We start from the raw sequence: 22,027 nt of genomic DNA, 5'->3' as shown, positions 1-22,027 counted from the left end.
TCCATCTATTAAGGGTGTTAAATATAAGTGAGTAGAACAAGGATCTTATCATTGTTGAGGTTTGGAATTCATTGCCCTTATATATACCTCAAAGTTCGTCATATGATGCTTTTCGAAAGAGAGTTGAGACATGGTTGTTTGACAGCTTTTAAAAATCAGAATAATAAGTATAGATTGGATGGGATAGGCAATTTTATGTTTGTTATGTTTTGATGTAACCCGCTCTGAAGCAGAATGAAGGGATATGACTGAATAATAAAACCCTAGTAGCAGGGCACAGCATAGTTATACTGCCAGAATTTAGCCACGTGAATCTATCGTTAAGGGTAAGCCATCATTACCTACTTCTGCATGATTCTCAGCCAGCCTAAGTTGGAGTAGACAGGTCTCGTGATCAAATTTGGGTCCTGGCACAACAGTGGACAGCATTGCTGCTCGGCGTTTCGGCAAGTCCCTACACGAGCTTTGTCAAATGTGTGCATTTGGAATGCAGAGATCCATGGTGAAATATCATTTTGGAAGTGAAGAACTAGCGGGCCACCAAATAGGGGTCCTCATCTCTGTTGGCCTCAGTGTAGCCAACTCATTGTGACAAAACAATTAGGAAAGCAAATAATATATTTGGGAGAAGAACTAATGGTATCGCTAGAGGAAAGGCGAAAGTAATATTACTTCTCTGTTGGTCCCTGGTGAGATCCCACCTTAAGAACTGTGAGAAGGCTCGGTTCCCTTCCAGAGTGGTGTCTCCTTCTGCTGCTGGAACTAGGCAAAAGGATCAGGCCTGGTTTCTAGAAACTGCAAGAGCTTTCCAAGACAAAAGATCACACAGCTAACTACTACTACTACTACTTAACATTTCTAAAGTGCTACTAGGGTTACGCAGCGCTGTACAATTTAACATAGAGGGACAGTCCCTGCTCAAAGAGCTTACAATCTAAAAGACAAGTGAATGGTCAGTCCGATAGGGGCAGTCAAATTGGGGCAGTCTGGATTTACTGAACGGTAAGAGTTAGGTGCCGAACGCAGCATTGAAGAGGTGGGCTTTAAGCAAAGACTTGAAGATGGGCAGGGAGGGGGCTTGGCGTACGGGCTCAGGAAGGTTGTTCCAAGCATAGGGTGAGGCGAGGCAGAATGAGCGGAGCCTGTAGTTGGCGGTGGTGGAGAAGGGTACTGAGAGGAGGGATTTGTCCTGTGAACGGAGGTTTCGGGAGGGAACATAAAGGGAGATGAGGGTAGAAAGGTAGTGAGGGGCAGCAGACTGAGTGCATTTGTAGGTAAGAAGGAGAAGCTTGAATTGAATGCGGTATCTGATTGGAAGCCAGTGAAGTGACCTGAGGAGAGGGGTGATATGAGTATATCGGTTCTGGCGGAATATGAGACGTGCAGCAGAGTTCTGAACAGACTGAAGGGGGGATAGATGGCTAAGTGGGAGGCCGGTGAGGAGTAAGTTGCAGTAGTCCAGGCGAGAGGTAATGAGAGCATGGATGAGAGTTCGGGTGGTGTGTTCAGAGAGGAAAGGGTGAATTTTGCTGATGGAAGAAGTGGCAGGTCTTGGCTATCTGCTGGATATGCGCAGAGAAGGAGAGGGAGGAGTCAAAGATGACTCCGAGGTTGCGGGCAGATGAGACGGGGAGGATGAGAGTGTTATCAACTGAGATAGAAAGTGGAGGAAGAAGAGAAGTGGGTTTTGGTGGAAAGACGATGAACTCGGTCTTGGACATAGCTAACACTGGTAGAGGTAATAGAGATCACCATCAAGCTGTCTCTGACAGACAGATTCTGTATTTATTTATTTATTGCATTTGTATCCCACATTTTCCCACCTATTTGCAGGCTCAATGTGGCTTACAGAGTTTGTTATGACATAGTCCTTCCATGATATCAGATACACTTAGAGTGGCATAATCGAACAGAAACGCCTATCTCCATGGGCGTTTATCTCCGAGAACGGGTCCGTGAAGGGGCGGACCCAAGCGTATTTTCGAAAAAATTAGACGTCCATGTTTTATTCGCCAAGTTGTGAGCTGGGCGTTTTTGCTTTTCAGCGATAATGGACAATGAAATCGCCCAGCTCAAAAACGAATAAATCCAAGGCATTTGTTCGTGGGAGGGGCCAGGATTCGTAGTGCACTGGTCCCCCTAACATGCCAGGACACCAACCAGGCACCCTAGGGGGCACTTTTACAAAAACAGAACAAAAGGTAAAAGAGCTCCCAGGTGCATAGCACCCTTCCCTTTTGTGTTGAGCCCCCCAAATCCCCCTCAAAACCCACTGCCCACAAGTCTACATCATTACTATAGCCCTAAGGGGTGAAGGGGGGCACCTACATGTGGGTACAGTGGGTTTGGGGGGGTTGGACGACTAAGCATTAAGCAGCACAATTGTAACAGGTAGGGGGGGATGGGCCTGGGTCCACCTGCCTGAAGTCCACTGCACCCCCTAACAACTGCTCCAGGGACCTGCATACTGCTGCCAGGGAGGTGGGTATGACATTTGAGGGTCAAAATAAAAAGTTGTGAAACATCATTTTTTGTGGTGGGAGGGGGTTTATGACCACTGGGGGAGTCAGGGGAGGTCATCCCCGATTCCCTCCAGTGGTCATCTGGTCATTTAGGGCACTTTTTGGGGCCTTATTCGTGAAAAAACAGGGTCCAGGAAAAGTGCCCTAAATTCTAGCTAAAAACGCATACTTTTGTCCCATTATCTGTGAAATGCGCCCATCTCTGTTCGGCAGATAACCACGCCCCAGTTCCGCCTTCGCCACACCTCTGACACGCCCCCATCAACTTTGTCCGCATCCGCGACGGAGTGCAGTTGAAAACGTCCAAAATCGGCTTTCGATTATACCGCTTTATTCGTTTTTGTGAGATAAACGCCCATCTCCCGATTTAGGTCGGAACTTGGGCGTTTTTCTCGTTCGATTATAAGCTGGTTAGTGTTGTAGAGAGATTAAATAAGAGACGAGAAAAGGAAGGTGTTAGGCAGGATAGCATGGAAGGTGGACTTTAATAATTAGAACACCGTCTGTAGTATATTTCCCCATCCCGGAACAGGTACTGTATGAGTATGAGTACATCTCCTACTTGACTACCTTCATAACCAACTTCCGCAAATTATTGAAGACTCATCTCTTTGATAAAATTTATAGAAAAGATCAAAGCATATGAAGTCCACACACTGTTAATAAATGTACGCACACTATTAATAATTTTACCACATGTATACCATTACTCATAATATATATATATTTTTTAATAGAATGTTCTCCTATTACTATTCTGCTGTCCTATCATTCTTCTTGCTGTTTCTTTCCATTGTTCCATTGTTCTTTTCCCTCGATGATACTTGACTTGTCTTCGCATAACTCGTCACAATGTAATCAATAACCAAGCTGCTACAATTGTACTTCCATCTTTACAACATATTGTAAGCCACACTGCACCCGCAAATAGGTGGGGAAATGTGGGATACAAATGCAATAAATAAATAAATCTCATCTTCTGGAGAAACACTACAGCTCCTTCTGTTTTTCCTCACAGATGTGGAAATCGGTGGTGGGTCACAATGTGACTGTGAAGAAGGACACTCAGGGGGATGACTGGGAAACAGACCCCGATTTTGTGGTGAGTCATTTTCCCTAGTTTGTGTCCTTCACTTTTAAATGATCAGAGATCTAGTTTCTTGCCGAATGACGCCTGAGCCTTAGCTGGTTCTGAGATTTGTTAAAGATGTTGAGAAAACTGGAAATGGCAACTAGCCTCCCCTTCCTCCCCTTTTCCCAGGACCTGATTCACTAAGGATATTTTTCTGTTCTGCACCTATGGAAGAAACCCTTAGTAAGTCACACACTGAACCTGTTACCCACATGAGGGGAAATTTTATATAATTGGGCACAGGGCCGCCGAGAGGGGGGGACAGGGAGGACAAAAGTCCCCGGGCCCGGGCCCGGCACCGCCGCAGTCCGGCCTGCCCTCCCGGAACTGATTTTAAAGTGGCTCCCTCACCTTCGCAGCAAGCAGCGGCAGGCCACTCCTTCCTTCTGTGTCCCACCCTCGCCTGACGTAACGTCCGCGAGGGCGGGGCACGGAAAGAAGGAGAGGTCTGCCGCTGCTTGCTGCGAAGATGAGGGAGGCGCAAGGTTAGTGCACAGGGCCCGGGGGTGGAGAGAGGGCCAGGCCAGGTACCATGTGGAGGGGGGGGGGGGGGGGGGGGCCCCGTGACCTCAAGTGGGGGGGGAGGGCGGGGGCAGCCCTGTCCTGGGCCCGGCCCAGTCTTTCGGCGGCCCTGATTGGGCACGCCGATACCATGTGTTGAGCACTACTTCGATAACAGCATCTGATCACCCAGATGTCATTAAAGAACAATAGCATTTGGTGCACTCAAATAAGTATGAGCTGTTATGTCATGGCAGGCCACCAGTGTACCAAGAGCGGGGCGGTAGGGGCAGTCCGCCCTGGGTGCTGAAGAAATATGTTAGCCTTGCTAGCCCTTGCTCTCAGTCAAATACAGGCCAATGGCTCATAATAAGAGCTAGGCCTCTTAAAATCCCCAAATCACCTCTGATACAAAATACGTCTTTCTGCAGCACAAGCTGAAATGAGTTCCCAGAGAGCAAGCTTGTAAAAATCAGAGATCGCCTTTGACACAGTTACATTTCACTGTAGCAAGTGCTGAGCTGGCAAGGGAGGGGGGGCATTTGCTCTGGGACTGGCACCTGCAAGACGTCATGAGCAAGAGTTGCTATGGTTATGTAGAGATAGTACTGGGTCAGCTGCACCCCGGTTGACAACATCCAAAGGGGGGGGGGGGGCTAGGGAAAGGTTTTGGGAATCTGCAAAGTCATCTAACAAGATGCGCTCTGAACTTACCTTGTTTATACTTAGAGCTTGAGAATATGTGAAGTCATTTTGATCAACTGATAAGGTCCAAGAACCCTGGTGACAAAGCTGGGGTCCATTGGAATGAATGGGGTTGGAATAGTATATAAGGAACAGTCTGGGGGTATTGAATCAGACAAGAGAAGGCTGGAGGGAGCCGTGTCGTGAACTGCTGTTCAATTCATTTGAATACCTGCTTGCCTGTACCATCATTGGGTGAGATGATAATGCTAATAAACTGTCTTACCATGCATACTGCATACTGGGTTTCTTTCTAATTGGGGAATTTGCCACTGCTCAAACGGTGTAGAACTGTCATGTGCAGATGCAAGGTTGGGGTTATTAAGTATCTAGGAGGGATTTGCAGTTCTTTCTAGGATAATACAGAGAGCCCATGGCTTCTGCTGCCCAAATGGGTGAGGCAGATCTAATTAATTTACAGTGCAGGCAGCAAGGAGATGCATGGAGCAGTTGCTGGGCTGTCAGCTCCACCAGTCCCCTGCCCCCTCTGACATTACTTCCTGTTCCAGGGCAGGGGACCAGCAGAGCCAAAATCTGCACAACTACTCCATGCACCCCCTTGCTAGGATGAAGGGTGGTAGGTATGGCGTGCTTTGAGGGAGAGTGTGACGTGCTTTGGGGGGGGGGGGGGGGGTGACCTGCCGGTGGTGCAGTGCCAACCCGCCCCAGGTGGCAACCAAGCTTGGTATTCCACTGTGGCAGGCGTAACTGCTGGCTCCTACATAGTGCGTTTTAGCACATAACTCACAGCAGTTGTTCTCAGCGCAGTCCTCGGGGACCACCTGGCCAGTTGGGTTTTCAGGATAACCACAATGGATATGCTTGAGAGAGATTTACATGCACTGCCTTTTTGGTATGCAAATTTCTCTCATGCATATTCATTGTGGATATCTTGAAAACTTGACCAACCTAGTGATCCCTGAGACTGGGTTGAAAATCACTGACTAGAGTTTTCTGTAAGTTGCATGTGTAACTGGGAGACCAGTGGCGTTCTTTGGTCGGCTGCCACCCAGGGTGGTCGCCACTGCGCACTCCCCCCCCCCCCCCCCCATCGTGGTGCAGCAGCATCCGTTCCGCCCAGGTGCAGCATGACACCTCCCCAGCACATCACCTCCAAGCCCCCCCCCCCCCCCCGGGTGCATTCTTCTTGCCTGCTGGGTGCAGGGAGCAGCCACGCAAGCTGTCGACGCTGCTGGTTCCCTGCTACTTCCTGAGCCGGTAGATTTTGTGTATCTGGATTTTCCAAAGGTATTTGACAAAGTATCTCATGAAAGACTCCAGAGGAAATTGGAGAGTCATGGGATAGGAGGTAGTGTTCTATTGTGGATTAAAAACTGGTTAAAAGATAGAAAACAGAGAGTAGGGTTAAATGGTCAGTATTCTCAATGGAGAAGGGTAGATAGTGGGGCTCCCCATGAGTCTAGATATGGGAGTAAATAGTGAGGTAACTAAATTTGCTGATGACACAAAGTTATTCAAAGCTGTTAAATCACAAGAAGATTGTAAAAAATTACAAGAAGACCTTACTAGACTGGGAGACTGGGCATTCAAATGGCAGAAGACGCTTAATGTAAGCAAGTGCAAAGTGATGCATTTGGGAAAGAGGAACACAAACTATAACTACGTAATTCAAGGTTCCACATTAGGAGTCACCGACCAGGAAAGGGATCTAGGTGTCATTGTTGATGATACGTTGAAACCTTCTGCTCGGTGTGTGGCGGCGGCTAAGAAAGCAAATATTAGGTATTATTATGAAAGGAATGGAAAACAAAAATGAGGATGTTATAATGCCTTTGTATAGCTCCGTGGTGCAACAGCACTCTGAATATTGTGTGCAATTTTGGTCAACGCATCTAAAAAAAAACTCTGGAATTTGTTGCCAGAAAATGTAGTAAAAGCAGTTAGCTTAGTGGGATTTAAAAAAGGTTTGGATAGCTTCCTAAAAGAAAAGTTCATAAGCCATTATTAAAATGAACTCAGGGAAAATCCACTGCTTATTTCTAGGATATGTCAAAATCCTAGTGGCGATACTCTACCACAAATGTATACATATGCAACCAAAAGAATGGTAGAAATAAAGTCAACTGGCCACCAAATTAATATGATTTGGGGGAGTCTCATACAGTCACCGAGGCAAGTAAGTTATCACCAATCTGGTGTGCCTGATCAACGTGACAATTATAATCATAGACAACCCCCTGCCATCCGTAACCTGCAAAAAATGTTTTATATATTTTTTTGTTGCTTATCGTGTCCTTTTGCTTCTTTTGTGCAATAATTCACATTTCACCTTATTCGATTGTGTGACCAATGCACTTTCTTAGTAAAGATTCCTGGAATTGTTTAAGGACATGCACACAGATAAGTGTTTGATACTTCATCTCCACTACAGTAAATGAGAATACTCTTATAGAAAGTACATTGGTCACACAATCGAATAAGGTGAAATGTGAATTATTGCACAAAAGAAGCAAAAGGACACGATAAGCAACAAAAATATATATATAAAACATTTTTTGCAGGTTACGGATGGCAGGGGGTTGTCTATGATTATAATTGTCACGTTGATCAGGCACACCAGATTGGTGATAACTTACTTGCCTCGTTGACTGTATGAGACTCCCCCAAATCATATTAATTTGGTGGCCAGTTGACTTTATTTCTACCATTCTTTTGGTTGCATATTTCTAGGATAAGCAGCATAAAATGTATTGTACTGTTCTGGGATCTTGCCAGGTACTTGTAACCTGGATTGGCCACCTACCTACAAGAAACACATCCGAATCATCACGAACCTACCTAAACCTGCACTACCCAAGCTGCAAAGGACTCAAATACAAATCAACCTACGCATCCAACTTTTCCTACATAAGCGCCCAATTGTGCAACACATTACCAAAAGCCATGAAAACCTCGTACGACCACCTACACTTCCGGAGAACGCTAAAAACGTATCTTTTTAAAAAGGCATACCCTACCAACCCAACAAATGCCTGATCTCTGCAAGACAATAACACTAGAATTTAAAATGCACAAAACACAACTCTCCCACCGTTCAACGACCTTATGTGGCTGCCCCACATGAACTTTATCTCATCTCAACATCACTCTGTATTTGTAAACACCGGAGGATGCAAACGCACCTCCGGTAGGATGTAAGCCACATCGAGCCTGCAAATAGGTGGGAAAATGTGGGATACAAATGCAACAAATAAATAAACAAACAATCATGATCATCCCATATCAATCATTTTTTTAATGGATAAGGCTAATGCATTGGATATATTGCCTTGTTGTGCTCCAACCAAAATAGTTTATATTTTATATACAGATACTTTCTTTGTCTCTTAGTGAGCTCACAATCTAAGTTTTTGTACCTAGGGCAATGAAGGATTAAGGGGGTCCTTTTACTAAGCCACGGTAAAAAAGTGGCCTACGGCAGTGCAAGCATGTTGTCACGCTTCACACAAAACACTGGATAGTGAGCCCTTGGGCTACTGCCGAGGACGGCAGCGGCAGGAGGAACACCCACCGGAACAGAAGCCACAGCAGAGAACAGGAAGATAGTCCACAAACCCAGCAGAACCGGGGCCAGGCAAATAAAGTCAAGGTCCAGCTCCAGGCACAGGTTCCAAGGCAGGCGGCAAGCAAAGTCAAAGTCCAGGTCCAGGCACTAGGTTCAAAGGCAGAAACTGAAAGTAGCAAAAGCTAAGCAATAACCAACCACAGAAGACACACCTCTGAGGACCTCTGTTGCAAGGCAAACTAGAAACACTTTCAGGTGGTTAATAAAGGCCAACAGAGCCAGGGAGTTCACCAGGTACGGAAACAGCTTAGTTCCAAAAAGTCTCGAGACCAACTGGCAGGCTAGAAAATCCGGACCGGACCGGCATGACTTCTGGAACCGGGAAAACCATCAACAGACAGTCCATTGCGACCACCAGGTCTGACCACCAGGGGGCGAGATGAATGAGAGCACGATACCGGGGCAGAGTCATAACAGTACCTCCCTCTCAAGGCCCCTCCGGACCTCTCAGGTGATCTAGGTCTCCATGGATATCTCTGATGGAATCTGTTGTTGAATTTAAGCGAGTGATCCATAATTCCTGTACTAGGCTTGGGTCGTGAGACGGTCGATTGTAGACCGGACTGGAGCTTGTACATCGAGTTGGCCCGAGTGCCCAGCACCAAAGCAGGGCTACCCGCCATGATTCGCTGGGGACTCCTCTGTGAGCCTTGAGATCTCCGAACATCATGGCGGTCCTGAGCCTTAAGACCTGAATCATGTCCTCGAGGAGAGGCGTAGGATAACCTGCCTCGAGGGATCTTCTTAGAACTCCTAATGGCAGAACGCTGGGGTTTGGACGCCTTGCCGACTCCTGCTTGGAACTGGCTGATCAGGGGCGCCATGCAGACACAGTACAGGTTCATTCCAGCAACATCCGAGTTCTGGGACTGTGAATCGCTAATATCAGTCCAGGCATCTGATTCTTGGTCTTGTCGTTCGCTGTCAATCTCACCATGATCCAACACGAGGCAATCCTTCCTGCAAGACTCACCCCAGTCCAAAATTTCACCCTTTTCCCAGTCTAGGATCGGATTGTGGCTCTGTAACCACGGTAGACCCAACACAATGGGTTGCACGGCTGACTGGAGGACATAAAAGGAAATGTCTTCTCTGTGATCCCCAATACATAAGCTCACCGGACCCGTCTGGGTGTTTACATACCCTTGAATGCGTCCATAAACTGAAAAAAGCGGCATGGGCTTAGGTAGTTCTTGTATAGGAATGTTCAATTGATGAACCAGGGCCTCGGCTATAAAGTTTCCACCGGCCCCGGAGTCCAGGAAAACTTCAGTCTGTTCCCTCTTGAGACCAAGATCGAGTATAGCGGGCACCAAGAATTGAGTACGAAGAATGTCAGGTGATAGACTTACTATAGTGCCTGCTGCCAACCCCTGATCCAGGGGTGCCGGTTTAAGAGGGCACCTGGCCGCATAATGTCCAATATCACCACAATACAGACAAAGGTTGAGACTCCGACGTCTCTGTTTCTCCTGCATGGTGAGGGAAGTGTGTCCTAATTGCATGGGTTCTGCAGGTGGTAGTGGAGAAGCCTCCTGGCCTTGCAATCTGTCACGCTTCTCACGAAACACTGGATAGTGAGCCCTTGGGCTACTGCCGAGGATGGCAGCGGCAGGAGGAACACCCACTGGAACAGAAGCCACAGCAGAGAACAGGAAGATAGTCCACAAACCCAGCAGAATCGGGGCCAGGCAAATAAAGTCAAGGTCCAGCTCCAGGCACAGGTTCCAAGGCAGGCGGCAAGCAAAGTCTGAGTCCAGGTCCAGGCAAAGGTTCAAATGCAGGCGGCAAGCAAAGTCAAAGTCCAGGTCCAGGCAAAGGTTCAAAGGCAGAAACTGAAAGTAGCAAAAGCACAGCAACAACCAACTACAGAAGACACACCTCTGTGGACCTCTGTTGCAAGGCAAACTAGAAACACTTCCAGGTGGTTAATAAAGGCCAACAGCCAGGGAGTTCACCAGGTACGGAAACAGCTTAGTTCCAAAAAGTCTCGAGACCAACTGGCAGGCTAGAAAATCCGGACCGGATCGGCATGACTTCTGGAACCGGGAAAACCATCAACAGACAGTCCATTGCGACCACCAGGTCTGACCACCAGGGGGCGAGATGAATGAGAGCATGATACCGGGGCAGAGTCATAACACATGTCTTATGGGTGCAAGCTGGGCCACTTTTTTACCGCATCTAAGAAAAAGGGCTCTTTTTTAAGGGACTGGAAAATGGACGTGCACTTAAATTGAAACCAGTGCGCCTCCGTTTTCAGCCTTACTGCCACCCATTGACCTAGCAGTAAGGGCGCACACGCTACATGCACGGTGACCAGTCAGCGTGCGCCAATTGCCAATTAACGCCAGAAACGCCACACCTGGTAGGAAATAGAAAAATAATTTGTCCCGGCATTATGGATGCAGGCCAAATCCAAAATTACCACCAGGGGGCGCACTAGCCTGGTGGTACTCTTATTTTGGCGCATTATGCACGCATGTAGAGCCTACCGCGCCTTTGCAAAAGGGCTCCTAAGTGACTTGTGCAGGGTTACAATGAGCTGCAGTGGGAATTGAACCTAGTTCCCCTGATTCTCAGCCTACTGCACTAACCATTAGGCTCGTGTCACAAAAATATAATGAGGGCAGTTTCCAAAAGCCTTTTACCCAGGTAAATCAGTTATTTGAAAATTGCCCACTCTGCCTGTAGGTAAAAGTACGTTTGTGGTTCTTTGAGGTTTGTCAGTTGTCAGGGCTTAATTAGGGTTACCATTAGTCCGGATTTCCTTGGACATGTCCTCTTTTTGAGGGCATGTCCGGGGCGTCCGGCGGGTTTTGCCCGCATGCACGTTTGTCCGGATTTCTGGACAAACGTGTGGGCGGGTGTGCGGGCGGCGCCGTAGGTCTCCCCTCCCCTTCCCTTCCCTACTATCTGCCCTGGTGGTCTAGTGACCTCTTTGGGGCAGGAAAGAGCCCCCTCTTTGCTGCCCGGGCGCTGCCTTGCCTTTCATCCTTCTCGGTCTCGACTGGGGATTCAAAATGGCCGCCAAGAGGCCGCTTCAACTCTCGGTGGCCATTTTGAATCCCCAGCCGAGACCGAGAAGGATGCAGGGCAAGGGCAGGCAGCGCTCCGGGCAGGAAAGAAGGGGCTCTTTTCTGCCCCGAAGAGGTCACTAGATAGTAAGTAAGGGAAGGGGAGGGGAGGGGACTAGACCACCAGAGCAGATAGTAAGTAAGGGAAAGGGAGGGGAGGGGACTATGTGACAAGGGGGAGGGGAGGTGACGGGATGGGAGGGAAATATGTGACGGGGCGGGATGAGGATCCGAAAGGGGCATGGTGTGGGCGGGGCAGGGGCGTAGCGTGGGCGGGCAGGGGCGGGGCAGGGGGGCGTGACATGTGTCCTCTTTTCCAGAGGACAAAATATGGTAACCCTAGGCTTAATGGTTTGCCTAAACTGCAGTGACTCTTTGCCTCTCTCCAGAAAGTGCTTTCTGAGGTAACTGCCAGCCCTGTTTGCAGTGTTTGTATTCTATTGAATGTTTCACTGGTGCCGCTAGTAGTGAAATAATTTTATGCTTGTGGCTGGTTTGTTTTTCAGAATGATATCTCAGAGAGGGAGCAGAGATGGGGAGCAAAAACCATTGAAGGTTCTGGACGTGCTGAGCACATAAAGTATGTTTACTTGTTCGATTCTTGTTACCTTAGGCCTCAGGAAATATAGAGAGGAGGTGATGGAAAGAATAGATGTGTGAGATTCCCATGATACCTTTGACTGTCCATCTATTTTTTTTTCACACAAATAGAACTGTGCATATAACAAGCAATTATTCTGACATGCTTTGAAGTTATTTTCTGTGTAAATATTATATACCTCTTATGTGCATAACTGGGATAACAACTGCTTGAGTGATAGGGAGCAGAGAGTAGAGGCAAACAGGGTGTTGCAGGAACCTGCACTGATACTGGTTCTTCTATTCAACATTTTCATAATCAGTATTAAAGAGAGTCTAGAAGTGAAAAAGCCTCTTTGTAAATGACACTACTACTACTACTACTACTTAACATTTCTAAAGCGCTACTAGGGTTACGCAGCACTGTACAATTTAACATGGAAAGACAGTCCCTGCTCGAAGAGCTTACAATCTAGATCTGTGATAGGATCAACATATGAATACAAAGTGGAAAAACTGAACAGTTTTATGAAAGTGTAAGGAATGGTCAAGACTATGGTAGCTCAGACTCAGTGGCGTTCCTAGCCTCGACGGCACCTGGGGCAATGCGCCCCCCCCCCCCCCCCCCCGTGAAATGACACCCCCCCGGGTGCACACCGCTGGGGGGGGGGGGTGCCACAGCCCGCGCCTGTCTGCTCCCAGTTCGCTATGCTCGCTAAATTCTCTCATTTGCTGCAGCTCCCTCCCTCTGCCCCAGAACAGGAAGTAACCTGTTCCGGGGCAGAAGGAGGGAGCTGCAGCGAACGAGAGAATTTAGCGAGCATAGCGAACTGGGAGCAGACAGGCGCACGCTGCGGCACCGCCCCAGCGGCGTGCACCCGGGGCGGACCGCCCCCCCTTGGTACGCCACTGCTCAGACTGAATCTGAAAAAAAGTACTGTAATCCTAGGTTAGTTATGAGCACCTCTTATTTGAGACTACCTGTACTTCAGGAAGCAGGTGAAAGTCTGGCTTTTCTCCCAAGGCTTTATGATTTATCATTTTTATTAATTTTTCAAAACTTAAACAGGTATCTTCTGTTAAGTAAAATACAACCAAAAGGGAAAATAAACATAGAAAAGTTAACATAATCTTTCAAACAATAACTTTACTATAGCCTGTACTGGCTTAATTACTACTATTACTACTACTACTACTATAAATCACTTCTATAGCGCTACCAGTTGTACGCAGCGCTTTACAATTGAACATGAAGAAAAGACAGTCTCTGCTCAAAGAGCTTACAATCTAAATCAGGACTGACAGACAGGACCAATAAGGATAAGGGTAGAAGGACACATAGGAATGATTCTAAATGGAATGTTGCTACTATTGGAGATTCTACATGGAATGTTAATGTTGCTATTCCGCTAGCAGCATTCCATGTAGAAGCCTGCCCTTGCAGATCAGCAACACGGCCGTGCAGGCTTCTGTTTCTCACAGAAACAGAAGCCTGCGCGGCCGTGTTGCTGATCTGCAAGGGCAGGCTTCTACTACTACTATAAATCATTTCTATAGCGCTACCAGTTGTACGCAGCGCTTTACAATTGAACATGAAGAAAAGACAGTCTCTGCTCAAAAGAGCTTACAATCTAAATCAGGACTGACAGACAGGACCAATAAGGAGAAGGGAAGGACAGACAGAAGGACACAAAGATAAGATAAAAGTGACAAGTCAGGAGTCAAAAGCAGCATCAAACAGGTAGGCCTTTAGACCGGATTTGAAGGCAGCCAGGGATGGAGCTAGACGTAATGGCTCAGGAAGCCTATTCCAGGCATAATATAGGAAGGGGGGGGGGGGGGGGTTAGGAATTAGTGAAGATTTCAATTATTATACAAACATTGATAGAAAATATGGTGTAGTTATTCTCATTATACATTCCAAGTCTCTATCGTTGTTTCGAGTCTAAAAAAGATTTAAGCTGATCAGGCATATAAAATACATATTTTGTTTGATTTAACCTTATTATACACCTGCAAGGATATGCTAAGAGGAAAGATCCTCCTATTTCCAGTGTCTTTGACTTCATAAAAAGAAAAATTTTCCTCCGTTGTTGAGTTACTTTTGTCACATCTGGGTAAAGCCAAATTTTTTCACCTCCAAAATTATGATTCACTGATTTAAAATAAAGTCTCATGATTGAATTCAAATCTTGTTGGAAAACAAAAGAAGCAATCAGCGTCGCTCTTTCAGTAACGTTATCCAATGATTGTTCCAGAATTGCTGTGATATTGTCCACATCGATTTCATTACCCACATTGTCAATTCTTTCTCCATCTGCTTTTTTAATTGTATTCGATATAAAATATATTTTATTTAAAGGTGGTATAGCTTCTTGCGGATAATTTAAGTTTTCTTTGAGGAATCTAGTAAATAAATCTAATGGGGATATCCCCAAAAGTTTAGGACAATTTAGCAGACGGAGATTTAATCTTCTATTATGTTTCTCTATTTGTTCAATTCCTTCGTATGTCCATATTATCTTTTACCACTGTTGCTTTAAATTCACGTTTGTACCATCTCATTTTGCAAACTTTCTATTTTCGAGGAAAAATCTTGTTTAACTGTTTCAATCGAGTCTTTCAATTCTTGAATTTTAGAATTTAAAGTTTTTACCTCTCCTGAAGATTGTTGCAAGGTCTTATCCATTTCTAGTAATTTCAGCCAAATCTTTCCAAGGCTAACCTCCGGTTCCTTTCCCGCAAACATAGATGTTTGTGCTGAGCCGGGCACCCCACTGGGTCCGCCAACAGCCACACTTCCGGTGTCCGTTGGGTTCACCTCTCGGCTCGCTATCTCTGCTAGGCACGGAGGAATCGTAGAGAGTGGCGGGGAGGGGGATAAAGATGTTTCAGTTTCCAGCGAGGGAATCGCTTCACCAGGTCCTCTTGCTAAGGAATCCGTCCCGCTTACCATTTGAGAAAGAGCGGGGTGGGGAAGAAGCGCTCCAGTCCTGGTCGTGCCGGCATGGACGTCACAGTAGGTGGGGGAACTACTTGTAAATTTCCCTTTCGTTTTGAATGAGGCATTTTAAAAGAGAAAAACACATTTTTTGGCAGGACTTGCTGAAGCTAACTTACAAAGCGTCCGCTCTCGACGCCATCTTGACACGCCCCCCCCCCCCCCTCCCAAGGCTTTAATACATAGGATGACATAAGAACATAAGAGTAGCCATACTGGGTCAGACCAACAGTCCATCTAGCCCGATATCCTGTTTTCCAAACAGTGGCCAAGCCAGGTCACAAGTACCTAGCAGAAACCCAAATCGCGGCAACATTCCATGTAGAACCCCAAAGAATAGCAAGGTTCTGGAATTCTAAAGAGTGACAAGATTCCATGCAGAATCTCTTTGCTTTATTTCATTTTATTGTAAATTGCTTTGGTTTATGCATTAAAAAAAAGCAATTCATCAAATCCCCAATAATTATAAACGTAGGCCACTTCCTCTCCCACAGTAAAGTGTATAAATGCTTTTTACCAGGGCTCAAAAGGTGCAGACCAGAGACAGCATAATAATGCAAGCTAAAATCAGAAACCATCAAACTAGCGAATAGTCTCTGTGGCAACAGATAATTTCCTGTAGCAGACCTAGATAACCTGAGTCAAAGACAAAGGACATGATGTCCCATATAGAAATGGGCAACAACTGAGTTCAGATCTGAACTATTTGGCAGTTTGGTTGGCAACACGCTGAAGCAGGCAGTGTGGTCACCAGTAACAGAACATTACATCTTGCAGCTTTTTCCACAAATAACAAGTGACAATTGCCTTATCGACTGCCATGGCAACGGGTGACTACAGGAAGTGGAAGCCAGCAACAAGAGGAAGAGGAAGCTGTGACTATGTCAACCGGTTGAAATTGACCAAATTAGGTCTTTGGGAAACCAGCTGTTAAAGGATGCATAAAGAAAGAAGTGATTCAAGCTCATCTGGAGCTATGTCTGAGAACACAAAACATGTATCAGCTGCCCCTCTGCCACCTCTACTGTGTCTAAATGGAGATGCCTGGTTATAGAATTGGCCTTCTTGGGCTGCCACATTTTTAAAGATGCTGTTATTGAGGCCAATATTTTTATGTAACTGATTAGACTCTGATCTCATTCATATTATTTCCAGTATTGTATATGTTTCATAATAAAGTTTGTTCTATTAATTTGTATTATTTTTACACTTTTCACTTTGATGTTTGTAAAATGTTATTAGGTGTTCATTTGTAACTCCTTATTCCATGTCTGTTAGCCACTGTGGACCACATGGGATATAGCAGGGTATAAGTTGTTATATTAGTAGTAGTAGTAGTAGGATTATACTGATATGCACATGTAAAAAGAATTGTACTTGTGTTAATTGGCTGATTGAAAATGACCCTCCCTTAATGTGGCTTTAAGTCTCTGCAGTGTTTCAATACAACATGGATATTTAGTCATTTTGAGAGGAGAGTGTCCGGAGGCTTTTAGACTGGGGAGAGAAAGTAGGTGCAACGATGGTTTGTTGCAACTACGAGCTTTATCTCGCAGTTTTCACTGACCGCAAAAGCCTGTGCTATATTTCAGCACACGGAGCGCATGAAGTTTTTTTTTTTTATCTAACGATGACAAATACTTTGAGTGGATGCTTTTATTTAGTACAAGAGACTCCTGATGCAGGCCTAGTCGGCTGAAACACAGCTGTGTCGGGTCTTGTTCATCATTTAATAAGCATTTTTTTTTCATCTGGCGCATCGTCCACTGATTCTCGAGTCATCTTTGCTGTTCTGCTAGATACAACCATGGAAGTTTCAGATCGTCATGCATACCTTTCCAATGCAAAATTTTACCCACACAAAAAAACAAGCAGGTAGCTGACTGCACAGACTTTGCACCCTCAGCAAGTTTCAAAGCAATAGTGTGCATCCACTTTCATTTCAACAATTAGTGCAAAGCCTATAGATTAAACGTATGTGCAGTCTTTGGCCCAATTTGAAAAATTACCCCCATTGAGCTCTTTTTAATGTTGTGCTTTAAATCCCTTTCTCTTTGCTCTTAGCATTCAGAAGTTAAGGGACAGAGTGCACCAAGAGCATGATGCCATTAAGAAAAAGGAGCTGAATGAGGGACCCAAGGCCTCCTATGGATATGGTGGGAAATTTGGAACCGAAAAGGACCGAATGGATAAGGTAATGTCATTAGGATTAATATGAACTGCTGGGGAGTCACAGTCAATGTCATAACCCAGCCTGCAGGGCAGGGGCTGCTCTCAGATATCAGAGATCAGATATCAGAGAAGGTTGGAGGAAACGAGGGAGCAGGAAGAAGAACCCACCCCAGGGGCAGGGCCTGGAGGGGCTTAGACACCTCCAACTTCAGTGCTCTGGCAAGAATCCCCAGGCCACAGGAGCTGAATCACTCCAGAGCCTGTTCTGTAGCCAGCATCAAGATCATTCTGGAACTTCTCGTGTGGCATGTCCTGTTCATGTTCTTGTGAGATCAGGGGTGGGATATATGCGGCCTGCGAGGTTTCAGTGTGCTGGCTGCAGGAAGGCAGAATGGTGAGGAGTGGAGTGGCAGGTTCTTGCCGTGAAATGATATGTGACATGTGGTAGCAGAGGGGAAGGGAGGGAAGATGACAGTCCTTGTGCCCCCTCCCCAAATTGACTTAGGGCCTCCCCCCCCAAACAAATTGAACTCTAGCTATGTCCCTGCATATTTCCTTCTAGCTATAGGGCTCAGAGCTGACTATCCACATTGCCTCCTCTCGCAACTTCCTTGCTGAACAGAAGAACCTTTCTGGAGTCCAGTTCCAGTGTATTTGGTGTTTATTTCTGTGCAGCATGCAAGTTTTCTCTCCTTCCTGGGTGCTCTCTGTATCAGTGGCATGGCCAGATTGTGTATGAGCCATCAGGTAGGTTGGGTTGCCACATTTTTCCAACCTACTCCTCTGCCCCCCCCCCCCCCCCATTCCGCAAAGGTAAAAATTAAATACATCAAATACACACTGCACATGCTTAATTCTTATTCATGATAGCTGCATTTTTTGAAGGTGGTTGGCAGGCTGCTGTGTCTTCAACTGGTGAGGCTTGGGGATCCCCCGCCAGTTACATGAATGGCATGTCGCTGTTGGGTGGGCCCGAGGTGAAAGTGGATAGGCCCAGATCCTTCCAGGCCCACCTGTAGCTACGCCCCTGCTCTGTATTAGTCTATGTAGAGCTAGTTCTCTCTCTATCTTTGTTCATTTCTCTGTCTGCTGTTCTTTCTCTGCCTTCTGCCTCTCTGGTAACTATTGGTAATTACAGTCCTGTGATTTCTAACTCCAGTGATGAGGTAAAGGTCTACTTCTTGTAAGCTTGATTATCATAGCAGACATATATTCAGACAATTTATTAACAGGCCTAAACGAAATAGATAGTGTCAACACAATAGCCATGATATCCATCTATTCATCACTGCTACCTATAAAGACAGCAGCACAGAATATAGATATTAATTTAAGCACCGTTGCTTAAAATAATGCCGGCCGAAAGTCGTACCAATATAGACTTGCCTAAGAAGTTAGGCTACTGGCTGCCTGTCCATTCAAAGATTGTAAGGAAAAGGACATATTACTGGGAAAACAAAAGGTATCAGTTCATATAAAACAGTGGCGTAGCCAAAGGTGGGCTTGGGTGGGCCCAGGCCCACCCACTTTGGGTTCAGGCCCACACATTAGCAGCATACCTATGATGTGGCTGGCAGGGATCCCCAAGCCCCACCAGCCGAAAACTCCCAACAAGTGTCCCTCCTGCATACCTTGTAAGTAGCAGATCTTCGCCTGCAGTGAGCTGTGGCATACATACTGCTCGCATCGACCCCACAGCCTTCCCTCTGATGTATTTCTGCCTAGATGGAAACAGGAAGTTGCATCAGAGGGAAGGTTGTGGGGCCAACATGAGCAGTGTGTATTAGTTGCTGCTCGCTGCTGGTGAAAATCTGCTTTTTAAAAGGTATACGGGAGAGGGGAGAATGTTTGAGAGACCATATGTCATGCTGCCTGAGCGCGCATGCCCCCGCTGGCCTGAGCGCGCATGCCCCCTCGGTGCACGGCGCCATGTTATCTTCGGCTCCGTGCACCAAAGGGGGCACTGCACCTTTCTGAATGTTGCTAGTGGAGGAGTAGCCTAGTGGTTAGTGCAGTGGACTTTGATCCTGGGGAACTGAGTTCGATTCCCACTGCAGCTCCTTGTGACTCTGGGCAAGTCACTTAACCCTCCATTGCCCCTGGTACAAAATAAGTACCTGTATATATGTAAACCGCTTTGAATGTAGTTGCAAAATACCACAGAAAGGCGGTATATTAAGTCCCATTTCCCTTCCCCCCTTTCCCTTATGACATCACAATATCAGAAGTGAGCCAAGTATCAGGGAAATCAAGCCATTGTGACATCTCTGATGAGGTTGGCTCTTATTGGTGGAATTAGTGGAGGAGTAGCCTAGTGGTTAGTGCAGTGGACTTTGATCCTGGGGAACTGAGTTTGATTCCCACTGCAGCTCCTTGTGACTCTGGGCAAGTCATTTAACCCTCCATTGCCCCTGGTACAAAATAAGTACCTGAATATATGTAAACCGCTTTGAATGTAGTTGCAAAAACCTCAGAAAGGTGGTATATCAAGTCTCATTTCTCTTTCCCTATTTGAGATTCTATGTGGAATGTTGCTAGTGGAGGAGTAGCCTAGTGGTTAGTGCAGCGGACTTTGATCCTGGGGACTGCAGCTCCTTGTGACTCTGGGCAAGTCACTTAACCCTCCATTACCCCTGGTACAAAATAAGTACCTGAATATATGTAAACCGCTTTGAATGTAGTTGCAAAAACCTCAGAAAGGTGGTATATCAAGTCTCATTTCTCTTTCCCTATTTGAGATTCTATGTGGAATGTTGCTAGTGGAGGAGTAGCCCAGTGGTTAGTGCAGTGGACTTTGATCCTGGGGAACTGAGTTCGATTCCCACTGCAGCTCCTTGTGACTCTGGGCAAGTCACTTAACCCTCCATTACCCCTGGTACAAAATAAGTACCTGAATATATGTAAACCGCTTTGAATGTAGTTGCAAAAACCTCAGAAAGGCGGTATATCAATTCCATGCCCCTTTCCTTTATTCCCTCCCTCTTCTCTGGAGGGGGTGAGAACACCTTGCATTACCCAGGTCTAATTTAGTCAGCGACAGTCAGTGCCACTGACTGAATATTGATCAGTACATTTTTTGTAAGAAATTGAAAACTTACGTATTTCTACCAGTTTGATGGTTCTGTCACTGTGTCTTGCTAAATTTAGGGTAAATGTGCTTTAGGGTTGTTTGCACCCTGTCAATTTGAATAAACTTTAACCGTTTTAATTTTTAAGGGTTAATCTTTAGGAGGAAAAGTTTCCTTGAAAGAAGGATTAGAGTTGGTGGGAATTTGTTGTGATTGTTTTAATATGATTTTATGTATGTATTTTTGTTTGCTGCCCTGGATAAGGGCGAGTTATAAGTAATAAATCCAATCCAACTTTAGGATTTCATCTTATTGTGGGGGTGAGAGGAGGGGAGCTACTGGGAGTATGTGGGGGTGAATGCCATAGACATTTGTATTGTATGATTGTTTAAAGGAGATAGACAGCACCACTGTTTTATGTTGTATTATTTATTTAGATTTTGCTCACACCTTTTTCAGTAGTAGCTCAAGGTGAGTTACATTCAAGTACTCTGGATATTTCTCTGTCCCAGGAGAGCTCACAGTCTAAGTTTGTACCTGAGGCAATGGAGGGTTAAGTGACTTGCCCAAGATTACAAGGAGCAGCAGTGGGATTTGAACCGGCCACCTCTGGATTGCAGGACCAGTGCTCTAACCGCTAGGCCAGTCCTCCACTCAGCAACATTCCATGTAGAATCTCAAATAGTAGCAACAGAACCTCAACATTCCATCTAGAATCTCAAACAGCAGCAACATTCCATATAGAAGCCTGCCCTTGCAGATCAGCAATGCAGTCACGCAGGCTTCTGTGAGTCTAATGTCCTGCACGTACGTGCAGGACGTCAGACTCACAGAAACAGAACGTGTTGCTGGTCTGCAAGGGCAGGCATTCTACATGGAATGTTGCTAGTGGAACAGCAACATTCCATGTAGAATCTCAAATAGTAGCAACAGAACCTCAACATTCCATCTAGAATCTCAAACAGTAGCAACATTCCATATAGAAGCCTGCCCTTGCAGATCAGCAATGCGGTCACGCAGGCTTCTGTGAGTCTAATGTCCTGCACGTACGTGCAGGACGTCAGACTCACAGAAACAGAACGTGTTGCTGGTCTGCAAGGGCAGGCATTCTACATGGAATGTTGCTAGTGGAACAGCAACATTCCATGTAGAATCTCAAATTTTTATTTATTTGGATTTTGCTCACACCTTTTTCAGTAGTAGCTCAAGGTGAGTTACATTCAGGTACTCTGGATATTTCTCTGTCCCAGGAGGGCTCACAATCTAAGCTTGTACCTGAGGCAATGGAGGGTTAAGTGACTTGCCCAAGATCACAAGGAGCAGCAGTGGGATTTGAACCAGCCACCTCTGGATTGCAAGACTGGTGCTCTAACCACTAGGCCACTCCTCCACTGCAAGCTTTTATTTCTCCTGTGTTGTATTAAGTTTGTACTTTATTATTGTGTGTATGCACTATTGTTTTTAGTAATTAGACTGTCTTACCGTATTATGCAGTTGTCTCTTTATAAATTGCATTTTCCAGTGTGCCCTGGGCCATGACTACACAGCAGAGTTGGAAAAACACACATCGCAAACAGATGCTGCAAAAGGCTTTGGGGGTAAATATGGTGTGCAGAAAGACAGAACCGACAAGGTGAGTCTCCCT

At 46.0% G+C, this 22,027-nt stretch overlaps 1 protein-coding gene across 2 annotated transcripts in view; it reads left to right on the top strand.

Annotated features, from left to right (window-relative positions):
• LOC115479039 (src substrate cortactin-like) overlaps positions 1 to 22,027 on the top strand; it is a 55,038-nt gene that overhangs the window by 5,728 nt on the left and 27,283 nt on the right. For both annotated transcript variants that reach the window (XR_003943605.1, XM_030216754.1), the window contains exons 2-5: positions 3,541 to 3,624; positions 12,069 to 12,142; positions 17,207 to 17,336; positions 21,905 to 22,015. Coding sequence is in view for 1 of the 2 variants with exons in the window: in XM_030216754.1 (XP_030072614.1) it covers positions 3,541 to 3,624; positions 12,069 to 12,142; positions 17,207 to 17,336; positions 21,905 to 22,015 (399 nt within the window). In the remaining variant the exon portion in view is untranslated. The remainder of the gene's footprint in view (positions 1 to 3,540; positions 3,625 to 12,068; positions 12,143 to 17,206; positions 17,337 to 21,904; positions 22,016 to 22,027) is intronic.

The sequence above is a fragment of the Microcaecilia unicolor genome, chromosome 10, assembly GCF_901765095.1.
Source record: "Microcaecilia unicolor chromosome 10, aMicUni1.1, whole genome shotgun sequence".
NCBI lineage: Eukaryota > Metazoa > Chordata > Amphibia > Gymnophiona > Siphonopidae > Microcaecilia > Microcaecilia unicolor.
This window is presented reverse-complemented; position numbering and strand designations above follow the sequence as displayed.